A 16841-nucleotide genomic window follows, 5' to 3' on the forward strand; every position below is an offset into this window, starting at 1 on the left:
TAATACCTCGAGAAGAATGTCGTGGTGTATAAGGGAAGGACGGGACTTCGAACTTTAGAAATTTCAACAGTTGGTGTACTGCTATCAAGTAATGAATAGAGGTATTGGCTATAGACAGGAACCGCAATCCCCTGAATTACCCCTGATATTACCCGAGTGTGAACCCTGCAGATCTTTCATCTGAAGGTTCGTAGCCGAAGACGCGATGTACACCGCCTCCCAAAAGCGTAAAGCGCGGGGCAGGAAAGCAGGAACCTCGTTCCGGCCCGAGATATTTATCTTAACGCGAATGATCCAGTTGGCAATAGTTCAAGTACGCGACTTACAAACAACATTCTCGACGTTGAAGACAGACACGCTTTCTTCTTTTATTAATCCATAGAGGCACTCTGTTCTCCAACTATTCGTGAGTACCTGGCAGCTTTTCACTCAACCGTTCATAGGTCGAGTACTTACTTACACTTTCACGCGTTCTAGAAGTTCAACACCACTGCAACGCGCCTTCCAAGACATATCGAACGTTCAAACTTGAACGCACTTTCCACCCATTTACAACCTCTTGAATCCATTACTACTCTCCCCTCAAATTCTCACCATGGCCTCAACTTCTCCAACGCGTCGCGTGCTGAGTCCGCTCAATGTTAACTCTACCATTACGCGCGCGGACAGCAACAGTATCGCAAAGACATTGGGAGAGAAAGTATCGTTACAAACATCAATTTCAGGCCAGATGCCTATCTCCCGTGGTACAGAGAATGCCATCCAGGACACCAACCGTGCTGAAAAGCCACAAGAAATGGCAAAGGGCGTGTCGCTAGGAACGAACCAAACGTCCGCGACGGTTCAAGGCAAAGCTCTTATGGGCAGCGAGAAGAGGGACCTTGACGATGATGAGGATGGAGTTCAAGTTCTTTCAGAAGGACCGCCACAAAAACGATTTAAGAAGGCAGATAGTAGCACTGAGACTTTATTACTGGATGGACAAACCGGGGTTCCTGAGGACAGCCTACAAGCTACTGTGTGTGATGGTGAGGGCGACTCGCGTGGGGGACCCGACAGTGCAGTATGTTCCCTCTGTCCTCGTTGTCGAGACTTTGCTAACCTCTTTAACAGTGCCCTCGGCCTGATAATGGAATCACTTCTATATCATCACCGCCGTCCTCGGCACCTTCGCCATCAACATCAGCACTAAACGAAGATTCCCAACAAACCATCATCACAGAACCAGATCTCGCTCCACAATCTTTACCTGCTTCGCCCACCGATCTCTCCTCGTTGAAGGAAGGACTCGCACAGCGAGCCCAAGCTCTTAAACTCCGCCTCCGTCTCGCAAGCTACAAAGTCCATACAAATCAAATAAATATCCCGCTGGGACAACTGCAGATAAGAACTACTTCTGCTTCGTCGAGATTGAAACGAACGCCGTTGCCTCTTATTCCTTCATCACCACCTGCACGTAAAGATATGCATAGAGTTGAGTTCGCAACTCCAATATTGCAAAGACAGAGACAGGGACTGCTTCATCCGCCGAATCTATCGGCGAGCAGAGAAGAGGAATTGACAAGTAGTGTTGTGAAGGGTAGAGCTGCTGATGGCTTGTTGAGTTTGATGAGGCAAGCTTGACCGTTTGGTTTTTCACAAGAGACAAGAATGGATGGGAGCATGAAGGAAGTTCTGTATAACAACCAAATATGCGTGAGCGTTTGTGTATAAGTTTCTGCTGTCAGCCTTGGATGGAGGGATAGCATTGGGATGGTTTTGGTCGCATTACCCGGAGTTTTATTGGGAATGTTTTGTGTTTGATTTGGGAGGAGACGGGATGACATGCGAGGGGATGACAGGCATGGGCCTCAAGATGGGAAGAGAAGGTGGGGTGGTGTTGCTGAGTACTTCACTCTACCGTTAGTCAATATACACTTGATGCACCCAAGCCCAAGTCCCAGTTTGAGTAAAGTTTTCCTTGGACTTGGCGGACCTCACTATAGAGAAACGGTCAAAGTACGGAAGAAATCAGAATAGCTACCGTAGAAAGTATTCTATGACTTTCCCCTCACATCCCGGCTTTCAAATAACGGCGGCATGCGGAATGATTTTGAAAGCCAACGTTGCGCCGCGCTCTGTTTTCGGTCTCGTCCTGGCTTGGACACCGTGGTGTCGACAGAATATTGGCATAAGGCTATTGCAAGTTGACTTACTACTAGAGCAGTGCGAGCATATATCATGCAGCATGGCGGGGTATGGATTAATATGATCCCTTGCGGATTTGCCATAAGCCCAGGTGAAGGAGGTTTGATTTGAGCATTGTTGCAGACTGTTAGAATAGAGAGTTGTTATAGAGTAGATTTGCGAAAAGATAGATAGGTGGTGGATTTTGTCTAGAATTTGCAAACAATTGACTTGACTAGGCTCTGGTTTGGAAGAGTCCACGCGCCAAGTCTAGCGTAACTGAATCTTGGCGAGAACACAGACGTCTCAATGGAGGCTTCGTCCCAAGGGAGTAGATACTAGGTTGGTCTGGCCTATGAGTGCATCGCCATACGAGTGACCTGCTTTCGAAACCTAGTTTCGAATGGTTGTTTTGTGGGTGTTCTAGGGCTCTCCGCGAATATGGCGATGAGAAAGAAAGAATCAGGCCAATGGAAGAGATACCTCGTACTGTAGATATTGTGACCGACTAAAGAGAGCGATATTGCCAGCTCTCGGCTCGGAAATGTCCTGAGGAGATGAAGAGCCACGTCGGAAAAGAACGACTCGTCACGCTAGGAATCAACGGAACAGTTCGAAGAAGGGGCTCGCCACTCGTTTGCGATTACCCTTTCAATCCTCCCCGCTCGAAATCCGCCTCAGAAGAAACTGCTCGACCTTGAGAAAGCAGGCACAGCATGTGCTGATACAGTTTAACCCACGCCTCGCTGCACGAAAAAGAACTCGTCCGATGATAGTAAGACGAAAAGTTAAGCCCAAGAAGAGTCTCCGAAAACAGAAGCAGGAAAAGTCCTAGGCAGAAGGCACAGCCTCGTGCGGATATAAATGGCTTATGCCTAGCGATATTATGAAGGAAAACATCGACTGGACGACTGAACGACTGCGTTCGAGGACAGGTACTTCCAGTCTGCCAAAGGATCAGTGAGTGCAGAAGTTTTCATTGACGATGGCGTGACAGTCTGCCTACACTATTGACTCTTCATGGCGTTGAAGCGGCTTTGCAAATACAAAGGATTTAGGCAGTTGGAGGATCGCCCTCAGAATCTGAGCTGCGCTGTGCTGTGCTGTGCTTTGCTGCACTACCGTGGCGCCTCAGCCCCCCCTGTATAAAGGTGTCAGCTGGATTACTTGGCCAGTCGAGTTCAACATAATCAACAAAGTACTATTCGCACGCGGTGAGCATATGTTTTTTGATTCCTTCATAACCAGACAACAAAAGGCAATAAGGGGAGTTATTAAACAGACGATGGAGGCTCAATCTGTGTCGTTGAATCAAGACTTTGTCGGCCGAGATTGGTGTCAGGGGTCTGGTCTGGGGATTGGCTCCTCCGCCCCTTCCCCGGTATTACAACATTGTATTTACTTCGTATGCCGCACCAACAATTCGTTTCAAGGCAAACATCTTAATTACCTTCAAGGCTCCATTTTTGATCTGAATATCTGTCCAATTCGAGTTAAACGAGACTGATTATAAACTGTGGAGAAACAATAAAAGCTGCCAAGTTTATAGGCCAAGTATCACGTCAAGGTATGACTGATTAGCCAACACCTTACTAAATTTAGATGGAGTACATTGCTCCGTACCCGAGTTCATGCAGATCTGGCGATCTTATGAGTTTCGAAACTCCGATGATTGGAGGACCACTAAGTTTCTTACCATATACGAAGTTTAGCACCCAAGTTGAGTGCCGTCGAGCAGCCTGCCGGAACCAGTGCTGCAACTTCTATCCGCCGCGCCCTATTCCCTGAAGGCAACTTTGCTGAGCCACCTGCTGCGCTCTGCCAAACAGTGTTAATTTGGAAAGATTGGCCAGACTCAGCCCAAACATGGAGATGAGGAATCGTGTCAAAACAACAATGAAGGCGTGAGTTTTCTCCTGAAACTTGCACCTATTGCTTACATGTGACCCTTCGATGTCAGACACGCCTTCTCTTTCTTTACGGTTTTCTTTCTTTCGTCTTTTACCTCGACTACCAGTACGTACTTATAATGCCACCCGAATCGGTGCGGCGCCTGCCCTGGCATCGCTGTGAGAAGGTTCCATTTCAATATTCCCTTCTTATGACAGCGGTCCTCGCGCCGAAATTTCTACACCTTTACAGTCACCTCTATTCGCTGCCGCCTCTATTAATCCTTCTCTATCTTCCTACATTTCTGGCGGTAGATTTTGTAAGCGTTGTATTATTTTGGATTTTGGTTCATCTCAATGGACATGGAAAAGCATGGACGCTGCTGGCCTTGGCAAGGGGTTTCATCTGGTGAGTTCCCATGATGGAACCACAATCATTCTCCTAATTGACCTAAAAACAATGCTAACTTGGCATACAAGTATCGGTCTCTTATCAGCCTCATCTGTACAGATTGCATTTTACCTCGAGACTGGAAGTGAGATAAAATGGGGCTCAGCGGGTAAATTCGCACATGACTGGGAAGGGCTGAAAGTTCTCCTATCTGGAATGGTCCCGGCGTTCTTCATATCTGTTTCCATTGCTGTGATTGCTCGAATTAGCACTCAGCCACTATGTAAGTCTTTCAACCTATTTCAACTCTCCCACAGGAATCTACAAAGGCCACATTGCTAAGTCTCCTACAGACAATGGAACTCATTCGATGTTCTGCAAAATGGCTAAAACATTCGGAAGCCGGAGACTGATGCAGAAGATATTTTTCAAGGGATCGATGAGTAAGGAGTGGGATGGGGGAGAGAGCTTAGATGAAGAAGATGCTTCGGACCCCGCCTCGTCCCCCGAGAGACAGCCATTAGAAGATGAGGCCTTCCTCAGCAGGGGTCCAAGGTCCAACGTTTTTTCTCGGTGGTTGAACAGAGCTATATTTTTGGGACCTCTTATTACCGTCCTTATTCTACTGATTGTTCGCCCGAGGAATCCACCCTACGCACATATGTCTGGCTCGATACCCTATACGCTTTGGGACATTTTCAGCCCATATTCAGAAGACTTGTGTGGAGCCGGTCACAGAGAGTTTCCTCCGTTCCCCTTGCCTGATCTTCTGGATGCGAAATATTGGGAACAACCGCACGACAAATTCATTGGGTGGATGCCAAGTGCAAATAGCTCCAATCTTGAGGAAACAGGAAAGCACTCGCCTCGTCCATCCTGGATGCCCGAAGAAGCGATTCTTGGATTTGACCGCTGGTACGACCGGCCAGTTCGTCCGGATCATCACAGGAGACCACACCCTCCTCCGCCAGGTCCTCCCCCACCAGGTGCGCCCCCGCCACATGGACCACATGGACCACATGGAGGCCCGCACGACCGAAGGCCTAAAGTTCCAAAATACAATCCAGTCAAAGACCCATTACGAATAAGTAATCTTGAGTACGATATCCTTGACCCAATCACCAAAGCTTTGAAGGACCGTAAAGTCAAAATTAAGCATGTAGTGATCGTGACCTTGGAAAGTACGCGCAAAGATATATTTCCGATGAAGAAGGATTCTCATCTATACGACATCGTTCTCAAGACGCACGATTCAGGGAATGAAGTTGCTAGGGTCGAAGCAGAGCTGGCAAACCTGACACCGAATGCGGAGTTACTTACTGGGGAAGATGCCGGGTATGACAGGTCTGGTCTTGAAAGTGCGAGGGCTGGAAGTTGGCGTAATCTCACGGAAGGTCAAGGAGGGATTAATATCCAGGGAGCGTTCACAGGAAGCACTACGTCTCTGAAAAGCCTGATCGGCAGTCATTGTGGCGTGCAGCCCCTTGCGGTAGATTTCACCGTCGAGTCGCACGGCCATATCTACCAACCCTGTCTTCCAGCCATTCTCAGGCTTCTGAACTTGAATAAAGAAGGCCAGCCTCTGGAAGGACGCAAATGGGGGTTTGGCAAGAAAGAAGACGAGATGAATGGAATGCTATGGAGGATGGTTTCTGCTCAAGCAGTCACCAACAGATTCGACCACCAAGATGAACTAAATCACCACATTGGGTTTCAAGAGGTTATCGCAAAAGAGACCCTGCTGAACCCAGCAGCTAAATTCCCTCCCAGCGAAAAACAGTCAAACTACTTTGGCTTTCCGGATAGCCAGATGAGACCGTACTTCCAGGACGTATTCAGAGAAGCCAAGAAGAACGACGAGCGTGTCTTTCTCTCCCACTTCACGAGTTCCACACATCACCCCTGGAAAACACCAGAGGAATTTGGCGAAGCTATGGAGCTTCTCAAGAAAGGTTGGTGGAGTGGAGAACATCAGCTCAACAGGTATCTGAATACTGTCAAGTACGATGACTGGTGGCTCGGAGAAACGATGAATATTCTAGAAGACGAAGGGGTAGCAGATGAGACCTTAGTGGTTATGGTTGGAGACCAGTATGGACTCCCAGCTCCAATTTAGGATATTACTAACAATTGAATAGTGGCATGGCATTCGAAGAAGACGCTCAGAAACGAAGCACCTTTGAGAATGGTCATATAAGCAACATGCGCGTACCCCTCCTCTTCCACCACCCCTCACTCCCCCGCATCCAACTAGCCATCAACGCAACATCCATGTCGATACTCCCCACGATCCTCGACCTTCTCACCACCACCTCTTCGCTCAGCCAGCAGGATTCAGAAATCGCCTCAGATCTTCTACAGCAGTACGAAGGCCAGAGCCTCATCCGGGAATTCGAGCCAGAAAGAAACGGGCGCCAGCAGTGGAACATGGGCGTCTTGAACCCAGGTGGCACAGTCCTCTCCGTTTCATCCGCAGCAGTGCCGTACCGACTCATCATGCCAGTGTGCAAATCCGGCGTCTACAGATTTACATCCAACGACATGGATCCCTACGAAGACTCACCGCTAGAAGAGTATTCCCTGGACAGCATGCAGAAGCGCGTCCACAAAGAAATCGGCGGACCGGCAGCACAATGGGTAGCGGAGGCTGAGAAGGTCGGGAAGTGGTGGATGCTGGAGATGAGGAGAAGGTGGGATTTCAACGGGGCTGCATTGCAGAATGATAGGAGGCCCGAGGAGCTGGAGGGCGCTGGGATGAAGGGAACGAAGACTAAGCGGCCTTGGTGGAATCCGCGACGAAGGTGAAGAAAGAGAATGTTTGCTGCGATTTGGAAAAGAAAACTGCATGGTTGAATTATACCCTTTGGATGAAAAGCATGGCATGGCATGGATGGCGTTTGATATTAGCGATGGAGGCGTCATGTTTTAAGAACAGTAATGAAAAAGCTTTACTTATTAAATTGGATTGATCATAATTGACTCGAAGCTTGTGATATGTGCTATGGATGCATGGGTTGCATGCATCTCACAATCGAAATCCTCATAACTGACATATAATTCCAACAAGATATATACCCCATACCCCATCTTAACACATCCGCGTTTACTCTATTTCCACCCTATTCATTTTAGTTTACACAAGTAGTAGGATGACGGTTGATTTAATTGATTAATAACAAAGGGCTTTAGAATCAGTTTACACACAAGAACCTCTTCCTCGTATATCCCTCCCAGTCTTACTCTATAACGCAACAGTATTTACTATACTTATATATAAAGCGTTCAACTTTTCCATGCCCTTTCATCCCAGAACGCTGTAAATACAAGTCGGTAAGCTGACTACGTACCTTGTTCAGCTGCTACTAGTAGGCATATAGTAGAGTAGTCCCCCCCTATCCGCCCAAGCTCGCTTACTATAGCCGAGTGCGGGGTATAAACTGACATTGGCATTAACATGGCTTCACTCACTCACTCAGCAGACTCTGAAAACTCTTACGTCTATATATAATCCTGCTTCCTCCCCACCTCGACTAATCTATCTCCTATCTGCAATGAAAATAAAGATTACATACCTTAGGCAGTTCTTATCCGGGAAGTGTTTTCACCGCATAATTCAGGGGTCGAGTTCCATCACGGTGCGTGCAAATCAAATCATCAACTTGAAATGCTATGCTTATTGAAAATTTTTAATCATAAAATACACATGCTGATGCAGTGTCAGCGCATCGCCGGCGCCCCTAAATATCCTATTCCAAAACCCCCTATTACCGTCCGAAGAACGCCACCCATGCTTTTCCTTCCAGTGGTATATAGTTTGTTTCCGTCCTATCCCAATCCGTTCCAGTCCATCAAAAACGCCTCATCAAGATAAATCAATCCGCGTTCATAGAATAAAGACTCGCATCAAAAACAAACGGCCTATCAAACGCCGCCGTGTCAACCATATCCTCCCAACTCCCAAACCCCATCGCTGGTTGTTGCTGCTCTACATCGGCACTCAATTCCGTATCAAACATCTTCATATCGTCTGCGTTGACATTAAAATTGTTCATATTCATGTCAAACAAGCCATCAATTTCACTCGGTCCGAAAGGCTGCCAGCTGTCATCGAACATATCGAGACTGATATCTAGGGCCACGCCATCCGAGATGTCGCTGTTGGGCTCCGATAAACCGTCTTTACTTGATTCGGGAGTGTCGTTGGGCGTTATGGAACGGTAGACATTCATGTCAGATATTGCGCCTCCAGCGCCGCTTTCAAAGGGCTGGAAGGCTTGATATAGGTCATGAGGATCAATAGTAGCGTTGACCCATGGATCCTCGACTACGACTTCCTTTGGAGGCTGGCTTGGCTGTTGCTTGCTGGCATCCCTTTGACTTGCTGGGGTTTTGGCTATATCCTTTGGTGTACCTTTTGATGCAGCGCCTGGTCTGGCTCCAGTTGCGCTACCTTGACGGTTCATAGATACTTGGCGGTTCATTGGCGTTGCTGTAGGTGTATTTTCGCCCTTTACGTTAGGAGTCTGTCCTTGTTTGGACCCACTCATAGACATCTTCAGTGCTTCTTGAGAAACGACTGGCTTCTTCGCATGCCCCGAAGGATCCAGACCCAGCATGGAAGCTAAATTCTGTTGCGCATATAGCATTGGATTCTCAATGGTATGCTCTTGGGTGTGGATTCGCAAAGCCTCTTCACTCTCAAATCCAACATTGTGTCGATCACAGTCTGGATCTGAGCAAGTGAACAAAGATCTTGGCTGCTGCTTAGTTTCGGCAGGTTGTCTCTTCACTTCTGGTGATATCGGTTTCGTTAGAAGAGGCGAAGCGTTCGAGTTCGGAGTCTGACCCATGGCGGCCTTGTTGTCCTGCTTCTGCTTCTTCTTGGCTGGAAGCTTTAGTTCATCCCTCGTGAGTGGGGCCTTGGTAAGGTAAGCAGGAACCCCATCAGGCGGTGGCGACCCAGCACCGAATTGAAATGGTGGCTGTGAAGATGTTGGAGCTGCTGGCGCATGAGAGCCTCGACTGCCCGATCTTTGATGCATCTTATTTAACTGATTTTGCTGCTGCTGCAAGTTGGCATGACTCAGTTGAACAGTTGGTGCTGTCGGTACAGGCTGAGAAGTTTGAGCCGGTGGTTGTGATACAGCAGGTGGGTGGGCCTGGGCTGAGTCTGATTTCTTCATCGCTGGGAACCTGTCACTCAAGTCCTTGACCATGCCTTGCAACATTCCACGACCCTGTTCTATGTCTCTGGGCATCATGGAAAATCTGTCCTTGGGCTGTGTCATGCCGGGATCTTTAAACTGTTGTGCTACTCGATTTTTCTAGAATCTGTCAGCATTTGCGGAAATGAAAAGGTTGAAAATTTTGACTTACAAGACGGAAGAAAGCTCTCGTGCGAGGCTCGTCTCTAGTGATTTGGTACCATCTAACAACCGCCCTGTTCATATTGTTCAGCGGGCCGAGGATCTCTTTCAGCCTCTTCGCTGTGTTGGCCTTTATCGTTGGATCCATGGGTATTTCAGGAGCAGGTTGATTATTCTGCTGCTCTTCATTGCGTATCGACGTCAATTTATCCATGTCAGCCTTATCTCGAACACTCTTAAGAGTTTGCTCGTATTTCTTTCGCGTTTCTGGGTCGAGTGCCGCTAACTGTGCTGCATTTAGTGGTTGGGGGACTTGTTGCTGAGGCTGTTTTTGCCCTTGAGTCGGTTGATTTTGGGCCTGTTGTGTAGAACGTACGTTCTGGGCCGCGTTAGGGTTAGGGACCTCAACTACATCATCACTGCTAGCACGTTTTAGATTCTTGGCAGGCTGAGCAGGCGAAGAATTCTGAGCGGAATTGCGAGCATTGGGTCGAGCAGCACGGTTGGCAGGGGCACCAGCTGTTGGAGCAGCTGGTTGGGCGGCTGCTGTTTGCTTTGGTGTCGGTACTTGCGCTGATGGGGCTTGGTTTGGACCTCTAGCGTTCGGATTTGGCTGTGGCTGTCCTGGTCGAGGTCCATTCATCTGGGAGATTTGGTTTTGCATTTGCTGGTTCTGCATTTGCTGGTTCTGGATCTGCTGGTGCTGTGCTTGTTGTCGTTGTGCGGCCTGCCTCATAAGGAACATTCGAATTGTGTTATCATCTGCCTGCATCATCCTCCCACTCGGATGATTGCGCACATTTTCGATTTCTTGCTGGGTTGGCTGACGCATTTGGCCCGGACCGGGCATATTCACTCCATTTGGCAATTGCACGGGGGGTTGCCCCATAGGCGCTACTGGAGCATTCATACCTGCTGGAATCGCAGGCATTCCGCCTTGTGGACCTTGGGCCCCAGTTTGCATAGCTCCAGGTTGACCTGCATGGGCGGCTCTTGCACGCATAAGCTGCTGCCAATGCATTCGCTGCAGATTCTTGAGGTTTTCAAAGACCTCAGCTCCCAGATTCGGATTTTGCTGGGCCCATGCCTTCAGTGGACCCCACTTCTTGATATCAGGCGGGATACCGCGAGGCATACTATTGTGGTTTAGCAAAGTAGCGGGGAAATCTAGACCGTCCATTTGTGCCATCATTCTTTGCTCATTTGGCAAGCCCATCTGTTGTCCGTTACGTTGCAATGGATCGCGCTGCAATCGAGCTATTTGCGCCTGGAGAAGCAACTGTTGCTGAGGGGTCATGGCCGCAGTCATCTGAGGTCCCTGTGGTCTCTGACCGTTCATGGCGAATTGATTGGGATTCTGAGGATTGAAAGGGCCCTGTTGAGGAACTTGTTGGCCAGGCCGGGATTGATTACCCTGCATTGGGACAGGAGGCCGTCCAGCTTGCATATTCGCAGCATTGATTTGCCTCTGCTCATTCCATTTGTTCATCACGTCGTTCAGCTTGTCAGGCGGTAGCGAAACTATCTCCTGCTGCTGTTGCTGTGACATACCAGCGAACATGGCAGGGTTCAGGCCCGCAGTGTTCATAATATTCCCAGGACCGCCAGGCCTTTGATTCGCAAATCGCGGATCTAGTGGCTGACCAAACGGTGGGTTTGGCTGTGGGTGAGGAGGTTCAGCGTGACCCATTTGGGAAGGGGTTCTCAGTGGTGTATTTAGGGTTGGCATAGCTGGACTTTGTTGTGGTGGCATTGGACCATTTCCCATCCCTCCTGGTTGGCCTTGAAGACCCATCTGCCCCGCTTTCGATTGGGCGTTCAACCTAGCTTGATTCTGCTGCTGTTGGACGGCATGCAATCTTTGCTGCTGCTGCATCTGATGAACATTCATCATGTGCTGTTGCTGGGATGTCCTGTTATTGGGATTCGGCATCGGTTGTCCAGGTTGTGGAGTTGAATTTCGTTGAGCGCCATTTGCCGGGACTACTACCTCGCCTTGACCCTGTGCAATGACTCCTTGCGCCTGTTGGTTTGCGATACTGTCCGCATTCCCCAGATTCCCCAAATATCCTCCGAAGTCGGGGTTTCCTCCCATTGATGTCGGAGGTTGTGATTGGCCTGTCAGTGGACTTGGATTCATAGATCGCTGCTGCTGCATGGGAGGAGCCGCGTTCTGCCCTGATTGATTCATGGCTATATGTTGAGCTTGCGCCATCCTCTGGGTCTTCTCTGCGCGAAGCCTATTCAAGGCTTGATGACGGTAGTATACAATCAGAGGGTCCTGTCCTCGCTGAGCATACATATTGAGTTGTTGAGGGTCCATTCTCTTGGTGAGAGTCGCCCTAATCTGGTTCTTCTCCTCACTGGGTGCCTGAATCATTAATCGGTTTGCCAACTCCATCAATATTGCGTTGTCTTGTTGCGTCATTGGCGGGGCGTTTTGCTGGGGTTGACCTTGTTGTGACTGTTGCATGGGCATTTGGAACTGTTGCTGTTGTTGATTCGGGGTCATGTTCGGCGGTAGGGAGTCATTCGTCATACCCATAGGCATTTGAGGCTGCTGGCCGGGAAGAGGAGAGGCTTGCATCTGGTGTTGAAGATGTTGGAAGCCTTGCTGAGCAGGTTGTTGAGGCATGGTCCTTGGTAGTTGACCTTGCATCCCATTTTGGTTCATCATCATCTGCTGTTGTTGGGCCTGTTGCTGCTGAGCTTGAGCCTGCGCTTGCGCCTGTTGTTGGATCGTCTGTTGAAGACCGGCTTGGTTTTGATGCCTCCTTTCCAGCAACTGTTTTAATTTGGCTTCAACCTGAGATTTGTACGACGCCTGGAACTTTTATCAGCGTGATCTTGCTCAACCACCCAAACTGCATACCTTATCTGGTGATTGTTGGAAGATCTCCTTCTCAAACTTGATACCAATTTCGATCATTTCATTCAATCCCGGAGGAGTCTGTGTGTTTTGACTCGCAAGGCGGAGGTTTCCAATTCTAATTCACACAAGTCAGCTTGTGCGCAGCGGGAGCAATCTATCCACCATGACTTACATGCTAAAAATTAGGCCGATGCGCTCTTGAATCAACACATTTGATTGCCAACCAGTGAGAAGTCCTGTCTGGCTGCTAACCGTCTGGTAGATGACCTGCTGAATCTGCGATGAAGCGTTCGTCCCGCCATTCTGAGGCCCACGCTGGGGTTGTGGACGCTGCTGTGGCATCATCTGGCCTGGACCCCCCATATGAGGTTGGAAATTCGCTGCCATTTCGAGATCAGATGTGGTAGCGCCACGCTTCCTACGAGGAGAGCCGACTCGGCGGGGTTGGGTTGGTACAGGTCAGTGACCCGACCGTGACCAAAGTGATTGTGCAAGTGTCTCGCAGTCTTTGTGTGAATGTGTGGGTGGACCGTTTTCCAGGTCGGTCAGGGTTCCCAGCGGAAAGAAAATGGCGGAAGCCGTACAATGTTGTTGACAATAGGCAGGCGGCCGTGTAGTGGCTGCAGGCTGCCTATGAATGGTTCTATTATATCCACATGGAGCTAGGCGTTGTGTTGCGCGAGACAGTTGGATTGGAGATAATGGTCTCGTTTGCGACGCAGAATGAGGTGTTCGATATTCGGATTTTCGAGAGTTTGAGTTCGAGAGGCTCGAGCTTGTTGGGGATATTTGGGAGGGTATGGGTATAGGTACGGGTGTCGGTGAGGGGAGACGATGGTTTGCGATACGAAGGTTTGGGTGAGTCGAAGGATGTGAGGATGAGGCTGTAATGTAGGTAGGAGCGAACGGGAGCAAAGTATTGTCGAGGGTTGACTGCCGGCGGGGGCCTGGGGACATGCGCAATCTTGGACCTGGGCTGGTGAACAGGTAGAGGTGAGGTGGGTGAGGCTATGTAAATGAGATGCGGTGAAAATCCAGTATCGTAGATTGAAAAGGTGCAAGTCGTAGCAATGGGTTATGTTCGGCGGATGTGTGATACAGAAGGAGGCCCAGGAGTGCGGAGAGTTGGACAGTCAAAGCGTGGATGTTGAAGTTCTCAAACCATTTGCGACGGGCTAGGATCAGAGGAGAAATGGAGATCAACAGACAGACCAGTATAGCGCGGGATGACAAGGTGGTGCAGAGCTACCAATAAAGTGAAATAGAGTGCGTACAATAGCAAAGAAAAGAGACCGTTATGTTTTGTCCAGTTCCGTATTATTCTGTTCTGCTCTGCTCTGCTCTGAATATTGGCAAGGGAGGCGGAGGATGAGGATGTAGAGCTGTAGAGTAAGAAGGTACGGGAACGGGTAGATGATTCTGGGATTATCTTGGGTGGATGTGGTGGATGCGTGGATGCGTGCAGGGCGTTGACGAGAAGCGCTGGGTGTGTCTGGGCGCATCTTCCTGGTCGTGGCTAAACCAGATTGAGCAGTAGAGAATCTATTGGCTATGCACCACACAGCCGGGGTACATGACAACCGTATAATATAGCAATAATAGAATAATGGTAGATTCATGTCTTCATGTTCATGTTCATATTCAGATTCAGATTCATATTCATCCTTATACCTTTGACATGCTTATAAGAAAACAATGGATACTTCATTACTAGCACGGGTTAAACGCATTGAGAGACCTGTCTAGGTATGTACACGGGGACATTAGAATAGGGTCAGAATGGGGCTAGAAAGGGTAGGAAATAAGTAGATGACGACGCAAAGGCTGCTGAAATCAAAGAGAGTAGAAGTAGGTAGAAAACCCTCTTCTCCCTAGAGCTTGAGACCCGTCAGTCAGTCAGTCAGTCAGTCAGTCAGTACCTAGTCACGGCCCCATAAGCAGTGAGACATGCACCTCTAGCCAACAATACAAACAGTCATCAGGTCTATAACTACCGCAAACCGTTCATTGGGCCCTCGTCTCTCTCCCGACTGCCAACAATCCGGCCTCACCGTAAGAGAGCACTGCCATGTATGTATGCATCCTGATGGTCAAGTTTCATATTATATACGAGTCTGCAAGACTTAATTCTGGAGAGGAAATCTGCCAGGCGGGTTTGGAAATCAATCCAATTATTCCATTCAAATTAAATCACAGTTACTGCTGACAATATACTTTTTAATCCCGGCAAAGGTCATATCATGTGGATGAAGAAGGTGTGTACGTCCTTGCAGCTGGGGGTTTCGGAGCCTCTTCAGCTGAAAACAGTACAAGATTCAAAAGTTGCGAGCCCCTTTTCGCCTCCCCTCCTTCCACTCCACACCTCCTTATACACTCCCTCATACTCATAACCTACCTACAACATCTCACCAACTTCACATTTCTGTTTGTTCCTCTTCTCAGCTCAGCTTGCAACAAATAACATCTCGTCCCATCAGCAACCCGCCCTCCCCTGCAAGACCTAACCCCTACCCGCTGAATGATCGCCAGGTGCCCATAATAATCCCTACTATGGCGCCACACTAATGAATTCTGGACTCCACCATATCTTATCCAAACCCCTCTCCAAAATGAGATTACCCAGCTCATACGAAGGGAAGTATTTCTCAAAAGAAAACCTTTCTCCCTTCCTTGACGTCCTTACTTTTTAATATAAACTTCTGCTGACTAGAATTAGAAATGTGCTTCCAATCCAATCCAATCCAATCACCCTACCTAAGCTAAGCCTCCCTCCCTCTCAGCAGAGCAGGGGGCAGCCACGCCCACTCACGCACGCACCGATGCCGCGAATTAGCGGCTGTGGAGTTCTTTACTGCCGGCACCGGATCGAGTTAAATCTGTTGGATATCGCGATTCAGAACCATTGCACCAGTATAGTATATAGAAGTCGATCTATTGTACAACGACGCACTTAACAACATCGCGGTATTTGCCATTAGGAAGCAACTAACGAGTGCTGGTACACGGCACCAAGTTTTATCTCGGGGAAGCACTCACGTGAACATCTGCAATCAAGTCAGTATCTATATTTCTTTTCTTTGAAGCAGGTGGTACCGGTACTCATATAAAAGTCTTCTGGTAGAACAAACTCCTCCTCGCATATACTAAAAAATGTCAAACCACCCATCTTTATTCAAGATAATCAACACATAAGGTAGAAAAGACCTGCCTAACAATGACATGTCCAAAACAAGCAGCCAGTCATCTACTTCACTAAACAAGAGACCAGCTTCCTTACATTGTACCTTGGGTACTTCCTAACCACAAAACACCAACCAAACAACAACATTATAACAAAATCAAACCCACATCCATTCATCACTCAATGCCATCCAACCATCCGACCAATCCATTCAATCCCCCAAGTTCACCGCCAACTCATCCCCATCAACCATGATAGCGCAACACAACCTTGCAAACCTACACCCAAGATCGGCACTTTCCTTCCGCTCCCCAGACCAGAATCAAGCTTTCCTTTACGTAGTTCACGCACATCCACACACCCGTCCCGTCACCTACTCCTACAGTATTCTCCGAAAACTACGCACCGCACTCAGCATCAGCGGCGCGTTCGGATCCGCAATTCTCTCTCGGGGCAAAGCTTAAGGTCTCGTGTACCTGCGTCTATCTATCCATCCATCCATGGATGAACCAAGCTCCAATTACAGTATACGGAGTAAGCGGTCATTGATTTTTGCATGTCAAGGGGAAAAGGTAAGGAAGTAGTAGAGATTAATCATCTTATACTTCTATAATGCGAGTACGAATCCTTGTCTTGCTACCTAGGCTGAGGTTTGGCATTTGAATACTATGTATAATTCGGTTTCGGTTCGGTTTCGGTTCGGTTTGGTTCGGTATAGTTCTTGCATGGCATTGGATTAAATTGCAGAGAGAGAGAGAGAGAGAGAGAGAGACTGATTGAGTAAGCAAGCAGGCATTTTCGAATGAGTATAAGATATGTTTTTAGATCGAATTGAATTGGATTAAACAGATGAAATGAAACAAGACGAGACGAATTATTAGATTCCGAGGTATAATAAGGTCATCACATATCAAGACTGGAAGTAGAGAGAATCTTGAAGATAGGTATAGCAAATTCATTTATTCATTCATTCATT

At 48.3% G+C, this 16841-nt stretch overlaps 2 protein-coding genes across 2 annotated transcripts; one reads left to right on the forward strand and one right to left on the reverse strand.

Moving 5' to 3' along the window:
• Positions 1-4428: 4428 nt before the first annotated feature.
• LHYA1_G002536 (uncharacterized protein) lies at positions 4429-7251 on the forward strand (the record flags this gene model as incomplete). The annotated part of the gene is made up of 4 exons (XM_031147512.1): positions 4429-4464; positions 4567-4729; positions 4800-6537; positions 6585-7251. The coding sequence occupies 4 exons, from the start codon at positions 4429-4431 to the stop codon at positions 7249-7251; spliced, it is 2604 nt and encodes an 867-aa protein (XP_031008839.1).
• A 1067-nt stretch (positions 7252-8318) lies between these two features.
• Positions 8319-13071, reverse strand: LHYA1_G002537 (uncharacterized protein; the record flags this gene model as incomplete). Its single annotated transcript, XM_031147513.1, has 4 exons — positions 8319-9770; positions 9823-12636; positions 12685-12799; positions 12857-13071. The coding sequence occupies 4 exons, from the start codon at positions 13069-13071 to the stop codon at positions 8319-8321; spliced, it is 4596 nt and encodes a 1531-aa protein (XP_031008840.1).
• Between the last annotated feature and the right edge of the window lie 3770 nt (positions 13072-16841).

Source organism: Lachnellula hyalina (genome assembly GCF_007821495.1).
Source record: "Lachnellula hyalina strain CBS 185.66 chromosome Unknown contig00011, whole genome shotgun sequence".
NCBI classification, from domain to species: domain Eukaryota; kingdom Fungi; phylum Ascomycota; class Leotiomycetes; order Helotiales; family Lachnaceae; genus Lachnellula; species Lachnellula hyalina.